The following is a 9,609-nucleotide window of genomic DNA, read 5'->3' as shown; positions in this document are numbered from 1 at the left end:
TGTTGGTCATTATGGTGGTACTTAATGAATACTTAGGACTAATACACTACTGTATTTTATTGTTGGTCATTATGGTGGTACTTAATGAATACTTAGGTCTACTACACTACAGTATTTTAATGCTGTCATTATGGTGGTACTTACTGAATATTTAGGTCTAATACACTACTGTATTTTATTGTTGGTCATTATGGTGGTACTTAATGAATACTTAGATCTACTACACCACAGTATTTTAACGTTGTCATTATGGTGGTACTTAATGAGTATTTAGGTTTACTACACAACTGTATTTTATTGTTGGTCATTATGGTGGTACTTAATGAATACTTAGATCTACTACACTACAGTATTTTAATGTTGTCATTATGGTGGTACTTAATGAGTATTTAGGTCTACTACACTACTGTATTTTATTGTTGGTCATTATGGTGGTACTTAATGAATACTTAGGTCTACTACACTACTGTATTTAATGTTGTCATTATGGTGGTACTTAATGAATACTTAGGGGCTACTACACTACAGTATTTTAATGTTGTCATTATGGTGGTACTTAACGAATACTCAGGTCTACTACACTACTGTATTTAATGTTGTCTTTATGGTGGTACTTAATGAATACTTGGGTATACTACACTACTGTATTTAATGTTGTCATTATGGTGGTACTTAATGAACACTTAGGTCTACTATACTACTGTATTTTAATGTTTTATGGTGGTACTTGATGAATACTTAGGTCTACTACACTACTGTATTTATTGTTGTCATTATGGTGGTACTTAATGAATACTTACGTCTACTACACTACAGTATTTTAATGTTGTCATTATGGTGGTACTTAATGAGTATTTAGGTCTACTACACTACTGTATTTTATTGTTGGTCATTATGGTGGTACTTAATGAATACTTAGGTCTACGACATTACTATATTTTAATGTTCTCCTTATGGCGGTACTTAATGAGTATTTAGGTCTACTACACTACTGTATTTTATTGATGGTCATTATGGTGGTACTTAATGAATACTTAGGTCTACTACACTACAGTATTTTAATGTTGTCATTATGGTGGTACTTAATGAATACTTAGGGGCTACTACACTACAGTATTTTAATGTTGTCATTATGGTGGTACTTAATGAATACTTAGGTCTACTACACTACTCTATTTAATGTTGTCATTATGTTGGTACTTAATGAACACTTAGGTCTACTACACTACTGTATTTAATGTTGTCATGATGGTGGTACTTAATCAATACTTAGGTCTACTACACTACTGTATTTAATGTTGTCATCATGGTGGTACTTAATGAACACTTAGGTCTACTACACTACTGTATTTTAATGTTGTCATTATGGTGGTACTTAATGAATACTTAGGTCTACTACATTACTGTATTTAATGTTGTCATTATGGTGGTACTTAATGAACACTTAGGTCTACTATACTACCGTATTTTAATGTTGTAATAAATAAATATTTTCATGTATGGATATGGCAAACACGTATGTCAGTTAAAACATGTTCACAAAGTGGGAACATATGTTAGATTTTATTTCATTTTAGAACAGGCAGACCGAAAGTAAAAGCGCGCGAATGGAGGTTCGGAACTACAATACCCAGCATCCATTGCGGCTAAAGACCACATTTGGACCGGCGCGCTTCCCGTACATATTTACTAAAGCGTCACGAGTTCCGTGAAGGACCATCATCATCATCATCATCATCATTATTATCATCGCAGCGGTGGAAATGGCTTCTGACTGCAAACATTTGTCACACTTCGTGAGCTGAGACGACATCTTTTGGGCGACACCGGTGGACTGCGATGGCCAACATCACGAAGAAAGTGTCGTGGTCGAGCCGGGGCGACGAGGGCACGCCGCTGCTAAATGGCTGTGAGGCGCGACGGGAGGTGAGAGCTAACATGCTAACATGCTAACAGCCGATCACAAATAAGTTGAAGTTTAAGTACTACTGATAGTCACACACACACACTTGCTGTGGTGGAATTACCCTCTGGATTTGGCCCATCCCCTTGTTCCACCCCCTGGGAGGTGAGGGGAGCAGTGAGCAGCAGCGGCGGCCGCGCCCGGGGAGCATTTTTAGCCAGTGGCGGGCCGTGCGTTTCCCACCTAGGCCTTCAGTGATGTCCGACTTCGATGATGACCTCAAAAAATAGCATCAATGATGTCACCACATGACCATTGCTGGAGAAATACTATACAGAAACACATTTACACCCTACTGTGCATTGAAACACATCATCAGTGTACAAAACAGGTTATTTTCTGGCGCATTTATAAAATAAATTCAAACATACACCGTAAATCAGGGGTCACCAACCTTTTTGAAAGCAAGAGCTACTTCTTGGGTACTGATTAATGCCAAGGGCTACCAGTTTGATACACACTTAAATAAATTGCCAGAAATAGCCAATTTGCTCAATTTACCTTTAACTCTATGTTATAATTAATAATTAATGATATTTATCTTTGTGGAAACACTGATCATCTTAATGAGTTCTCTCAATAAATATATATAGAAACAGATAAATAAAAAAGGTATTTCTGTCAGTCATTCCGTCGTACATTTTTTTTCCTTCTACGGAAGGCTTTTTTATAGAGAATAAATAATGAAAAAAAACACTTAATTGAACGGGTTAAAAGAGGAGAAAACAGGAAAAAAAAGAAAATTACATTTTGAAACATAGTTTATTTTCAATTTTGACTTTTTAAAATCCAAAATTCAACCGAAAAAAAGAAGAGAAAAAGTAGCTAATTCGAATCTTTTTGAAAAAGTAAAAAAAATAATTAATGGAACATCATCAATAATTTTTCCTGATTAAGATTCGTATTTAAAATTTTCATGACATGTTTTAAATAGGTTAAAATCCAATCTGCACTTTGGACCACGCTATATTTCTAACAAAGACAAATCATTATTTCTTCTAGATTTTCCAGAACAAAAGTTTTAAAAGAAATTTAAAAGACTTTGAAATAAGATTTAAATTTGATTCTACAGATTTTCTAGAAAAGCCAGAATATTTGGGGGGGATTTTAATCATAATAAGTTTGAAGAAATATTTCACAAATATTCTTTGTCAAAAAAACAGAAGCTAAAGTGAAGAATTAAATTAATATTTATTTATTATTCTTTACAATGAAAAAAATAAATGTACTTGAACATTGATTTAAATTGTCAGGAAAGAGGAAGGAATTTAAAAGTTAAAAAGGTATATGTGTTTAAAAATCCTAAAATCATTTTTAAGGTTGTATTTTTTCTCTAAAATTGTCTTTCTGAAAGTTATAAGAAGCAAAGTAAAAAAATAAATACATTTATTTAAACAAGTGAAAACCAAGTCTTTCGAATATTTTCTTGGATTTTAAAATTCTGTTTGAGTTTTGTCTCTCTTAGAATTAAAAATGTTGAGCAAAGCGAGACCAGCTTGCTAGTAAATAAATACAATTTTAAAATTAGAGGCAGCTCACTGGTAAGTGCTGCTATTTGAGCTATTTTTAGAACAGGCCCTGCGATGAGGTGGCGACTTGTCCCGGGTGTACCCTGCCTTCCGCCCGATTGCAGCTGAGATAGGCGCCAGCGCCCCCCGCAACCCCGAAAGGGAATAAGCGGTAGAAAATGGATGGATGGATGGATGGGCCGGCGGGCGACTCATCTGGTCCTTACGGGCGACCTGGTGCCCGCGGGCACCGCATTGGTGACCCCTGCTGTAAATGTATCTGCTTGGCTTATGCAACTTCCGGTCAATAAAGTTTGATTGAAAGTACACACTTCTCAAAGATTTATGAACTGCCCTGACCACATGATGGCGACACACACATGGAACATTGTTCATTACATGACAAGCATGACACACTTTTACAACAAGAGTTTACACATTTTAGTTCTAGCAGAACAGTAACTGTCAACAATTTGTGATCTGATTGGCTATCGCAACTGTCTATCAACTGTATGTGTGGTCAAATTCATCCGCTAACGGTCTCGATGACGTATCCTATCACAGGACGCGTAAATGTCACGCTCAAGGTGAGGCCAGCTAGAAGGCCTTACTGACAACAACTTGTGATCTGATTGGCTATCTCAATTATCTATCAACTGTATGTCCTGGTTTACTTACAGTGTACACACATTGTTGATTCTGAAGGCGTCTGGCACATTTGGTACAGCATGGCAATATAAGCTAACTGAATTCTGATTGGATACAAACTTAAACAAAGTGGTTCTTTGCTCAAAATGTTGCATAGATGATGTTTTACACATCATCTTCAAGTCACTTTCTGACAGTCTCTTCAGGATGCACCGTTTTGTGGGCGCTCTTATTTACGAGCCTCCACTTCGACACCATCCTCTCTCCGTCATCTTTGTTGTAGCGGTGTAGCGTGCAAGGACGGGAGTGTCAAAATATGGGGCTAACTGTTCTAATGACATTCACACTTTACTTCAATCAATAACGGAGCAGCATCTCCTCATCCGTGGCTCACTAGTGCAACAACAACGCACGAAATGTGTCCCGTGAAAAACCGTGTGACTGGAACCCTCTAATACAGTGGTCCCCAACCACCGAAGAATTTTTTATTAATTTTTATTTATAAAAAAAAAAAAAAAAAAAAAAAAATTTTTTTTTAAAAATTAAATCAACATAAAAAACTAAATATACACTTACAATTAGTGCACCAACCACAAAAACCTCCCTTTTTCTAGACAAAGAAAAAAAAAGAAGAAAAAAAAAGGACCCCACCCGGGCCGCGGGACAAATAAGCGTTGACCGGTCCGCGGATACAAAAAGGTTGGGGACCACTGCTCTAATAAGTAAAGTTCCTTGGGTGAATAATGTCAACTCACTACACCGGTATGTTTTAGTGCTTTCATGGTGAGTTGACTGACAGATATAAGTAAAAACTTTACTGTACTTTATATTAGAAATGACAACAGTGGAGGATGAATGTCACATAACAAGAAGATAGAGAAAAGCAAGTAGCTTTTCGACTACAGTGTCTGTGTTCAGACAATGAATTATAAATGCTTTATCATCTGCTACTTACACTGTACTCTAGTAAAGTTCCACTTGATGTGGAAAGAGTGGAAAATAAGGCTTACTTCCACCCGAGCTATTACTGTCAGCATCACACTGACTAAAGGTGGAACAAAACTCAACTCTTATTGCAGTTTGCATTTCCCATTCCAATTCTTACTTGTGTGTCTTTTGTCATTTAAACTTGAATTATTGCAGGTTATCTCTCGAATAATCATTGATTTCTCGCTAGTGTAACAGTTTTTATGATAGACACCCCCCCGCCAAGGGCCATTTAATAGAATGCCACTGTGTTTTTTTTTTCATGATCTGCAAATTGTTGAACACATGTTTATTTCTGTGCTCCGTAGTCCTCTGCTGGAGGCGCTGTGTTCCAAATAGGCCGACTGAGCACGGTGGATTTGGAAGAGGAGATGATGTCGGATGAGGTAAAATGCCATTCTGTCTTCAAATGACATAAACAAGCCAGTCAATATGAAGCGGGCTGAAACCCCCAAACACACCATTTAGAACCCAATTTGGTCGTGTGTTTAGAACAATTCAATCTTGGTTGCTTTGTTGGGTCTGCTCCTGTCTCTGGCCTTGCTCCCTCCACCCCAGCGGACGATGGCGTGGAACACCGCAGAGTCCACCACAGTGGATATGTTTCTTTTACTTTTTATTCATAGCTGTATGTAGAAGTGTCTGGTTGTATCTGCTGCTTTTATGTCTTTAATGTCCTCTGTGTTCTTTGATGTTTGATGTTTCCCTCTTACACACATGTAAGAGGGATGTGTACTATGGCTATGAGTTGAGTTGTTTTTTTCCCTTGGCCTCAGTCTGCACCCCCTCTCCAGGGCCCAGGCTTAGACCGATTTTTTTATTTTATTTTAATCTTCTATTTTTTTCTCCCATCCCCCCCCCCCCCCCTGTTTACCTGTATCTCACCTTTTTTGTAAGGGGCGCTGGAAGCCGGCAGACCCGTCAGCGATCCTGTTCTGTCTCCCCGTAATGTTTGTCTGATCTTGAATGGGATTGTGCTGAAAATTTTAATTTTCCTGAAGGAACTCTCCTGACGGAATAAATAAAGTACTATCTAATCTAATCTAATCTAATGTCAGAGATATGCTGTAACAATGCTAATTAAAGGTTACAGTATAAAAACGAATTTCAAGATGGGACTTAAATGCGGGGGGCGCTGGCGCCTATCTCAACTTCAATCGAGGGAATAAGCGGTAGAAAATGGATGGATGGATTTAAATGCTCATACTGAGGTAGCACCTGTAACTGTTGCAAGAAGGGAATTCCAGAGAACTGGGACCCAAAAAGAAAACGCTCTCAAGCCTGCAGATTTTTTGGGGGCTTGGAGAATGACTAATAAGCTGGAGTTCTCAGAACACAGAGATCTGGCCAAAATTGATGGTACAATACAACCAGCAAGATAGGATAGTATTATTGTTGCATCTTTCCTGTCCTTGTCAGAAGTCTAGCAGCTGCATTTTTGTACCAACTGTCGTTTTTTAATGCTGGAAAATAATATGTTTCAGTAATCAAGACGAGATGTAACGAAGGCATGAATAATGTTGTCAGTGTCAGTGGTGTACAAAATGGGACAGATTTCAACGATATTACAGAGATGAAAGAAAACTGTTTTAGTGTTTAACACTCTTAATATGGAACTCAAACAAGAGAATTGGATAAAAATATTGCCCAGATGTTTTAAGAGTTGCTTTGTGTAATTGTTTGGTTGTCAAATGTTAAAGTGGTATTATTAAATAGTGTATTATTGGTTTGTTGTCTAATGTTAAGGTGGTATTATTAACTACCGGTAAGTGAATAATTGTTTTGTTGTTAAATGGGAAAGTGGTATTATTAAGTAGGTGTATAATTGTTTTGTTGTCAAAAATTTGAAGGTGGTATTATTAAACAGGTGTGTAATTGTTTGGTTTTTAAATTATTAAATAAGTGTTTACTTGGTTGGTCGTCAAATATTAGGGTGGTATTATTAAATAGGTGAATAATTGTTTTGTTGGCAAATGCTAACGTGGTATTATTAAATAAGTGTATAATTGTTTGGTTTTCAAATGTTAAGGTGGTATTATTAAATAGGTGTATAATTGTTTGTTATCAAATGTTAAGGTGGTATTGTTAAATAAGTTTATAATTGTTTTGTTTTCAAATGTTAAGGTGGTATTATTAAATACGTTTATAATTGTTTTGTTATCAAATGTTAAGGTGGTATTAAATAAGTTTATAATTGTTTGGTTTTCAAATGTTAAGGTGGTATTATTAAATAAGTTTATAATTGTTTTGTTTTCAAATGTTAAGGTGGTATCATTAAATACGTCTATAATTGTTTTGTTATCAAATGTTAAGGTGGTATTATTAAATAAGTTTATAATTGTTTTGTTTTCAAATGTTAAGGTGGTATTATTAAATACGTGTATAATTGTTTTGTTATCAAATGTTAAGGTGGTATTATTAAATAAGTTTATAATTGTTTGGTTTTCAAATGTTAAGGTAGTATTATTAAATAGGTTTATAATTGTTTTGTTTTCAAATGTTAAGGTGGTATTATTAAATAAGTTTATAATTGTTTGGTTTTCAAATGTTAAGGTGGTATTATTAAATACGTGTATAATTGTTTTGTTATCAAATGTTAAGGTGGTATTATTAAATAAGTTTATAATTGTTTTGTTTTCAAATGTTAAGGTGGTATTATTAAATACGTGTATAATTGTTTTGTTATCAAATGTTAAGGTGGTATTATTAAATACGTGTATAATTGTTTTGTTGTCAAGTGTTAAGGTGGCATTATTACATAGGTGAATAATTGTTTTGTTGGGGCGGCACAGCTCGGTTGGTAGAGCGGCCGTGCCAGCAACTTGAGGGTTGCAGGTTCGATTCCCGCTTCCGCCATCCTAGTCACTGCCGTTGTGTCCTTGGGCAAGACACTTTACCCACCTGCTCCCAGTGCCACCCACACTGCTTTAAATGTAACTTAGATATTGGGTTTCACTATGTAAAGTGCTTTGAGTCACGAGAGAAAAGCGCTATATAAATATAATTCACTTCACTTGTCAAATGTTAAGGTGTCTATTATTATAAATAATACTTATTATTTGTGTCGGGCGTTCTACTCTGTTCATCTCTTCGTATTCCTCTGAGTATAGAACGATGACTCTGTACTAAGCAGGAGAACTTGGTTCAATGTGCAATTTAGATTGGGTATACTGTTTCTTAACGGGGCAAGATGTTAATGACTCTTGTTTTCATGTTAGCTGGCGCGAGTCAGTCTGTGAGTTTATTAAAGTGCGGTAAGATGCCATAACGTAAAAGTAGAATTAAAGATTTTCTGTCCACGTTTGTGTGAGTGCTGATGTCAGCGTTGTGATGATTTGTGTTCAGGTTTTGTTTACTCTTCCCTTGCAGGATTCTGTGCGGGGTCGTCCCAAAGAAATCCCTCACAATGAGAAGCTGCTGTCACTCAAATACGAGGTAACAAAATAATCATTTGGAGTTTTGCTCTCTGTAGCAGATTGATCGTCTTCTCTTGTTTGATGATATTTTAGACATTTGAAACACAGTCAGCTGCGTAGTAAAAGATGTATTTATATTGCTTTCTGTGTTTTTTAGAGTCTGGACTACGACAACATTGAGAACCAGTTGTTTTTAGAGGAAGAGAGGCGGATGAGTTACATGGTGAGTGAGTTGGAAATACCCCGTGTTGGTTCCTTTTACAGTCCTTCCAGGAATTGGCAATTGCACCAATTCACTCAAATGTCTCCAGTCCCGGTTTTTTTTTGCACAACTCTGTCCAATGCCCGCAACTTCAGTCCAGTTGCTACTGCTTGAATGCCCTGAGATTAAATGACCTGGATGAATGACAACATTCAGAGAAAGTATTTGTTAGCCAATTGTTGTTGCAATTCTGTGCCTTTTTGAAGTTAAAGCAATTTCAGAAACTCTAAAAGTTGATTGAATGCAACTCTGTCGAATGCCCTTCACTTAATTTCAAATATTCTGAACAAGTGATAATAATCTTTCATTTACCAAAAAAAAAATTCCACAATAGATCACTTTCAACAGTTCACAAATGCTCTTAACATGCAGGGGTGAATGTGTTGTAACATAAATAAATGTTTAAGACACAGGACACTTTTGAAGCGTAAAAAACACAAAGAATGTCCCCAAAATTCCCACTTTGCTGGTGTTTCTTTTTGTAATTATAATTAATCATTACTATTCCTTCCATTAACCATTTTTACCGCTTACCCCTCTCGGGGTTGTGGGGGTGCTGGAGCCTATCCCAGCTGCATTTGGGCGGAAGGCTGTGTACACCCTGGACAAGTCGTCACCTCATCACAGGGCCAACACAGATAGACAACATTCACACACTAGGGACCATTTAGTGTTGCCAATCAACCTATCCCCAGGTGCATGTCTTTGGAGGTGGGAGGGGCCTATCCCCAGGTGCATGTCTTTGGAGGTGGGAGGGGCCTATCCCCAGGTGCATGTCTTTGGAGGTGGGAGGGGCCTATCCCCATGTGCATGTCTTTGGAGGTG

The 9,609-nt window shown here is 36.8% G+C and overlaps 1 protein-coding gene across 2 annotated transcripts in view; it reads left to right on the top strand.

Annotated features, from left to right (window-relative positions):
• Nucleotides 1–1,670: 1,670 nt before the first annotated feature.
• The window catches only part of clcn7 (chloride channel 7), a 45,455-nt gene continuing 37,516 nt past the window's right edge, over nt 1,671–9,609 (top strand). Inside the window, exons 1-4 of one of the 2 annotated variants that reach the window (XM_061905156.1) lie at nt 1,671–1,926; nt 5,415–5,492; nt 8,476–8,541; nt 8,680–8,745. In XM_061905156.1, coding sequence (XP_061761140.1) covers nt 1,840–1,926; nt 5,415–5,492; nt 8,476–8,541; nt 8,680–8,745 — 297 coding nt within the window. In that variant the 5' untranslated portion in view covers nt 1,671–1,839. The remainder of the gene's footprint in view (nt 1,927–5,414; nt 5,493–8,475; nt 8,542–8,679; nt 8,746–9,609) is intronic. The other variant, XM_061905155.1, reaches the window with a different exon arrangement.

This window comes from Nerophis ophidion, linkage group LG07, assembly GCF_033978795.1.
Source record: "Nerophis ophidion isolate RoL-2023_Sa linkage group LG07, RoL_Noph_v1.0, whole genome shotgun sequence".
NCBI lineage: Eukaryota > Metazoa > Chordata > Actinopteri > Syngnathiformes > Syngnathidae > Nerophis > Nerophis ophidion.
The sequence above is the reverse complement of the archived record's forward strand: the minus strand, read 5'-3'. Positions and strand labels throughout refer to the sequence as shown.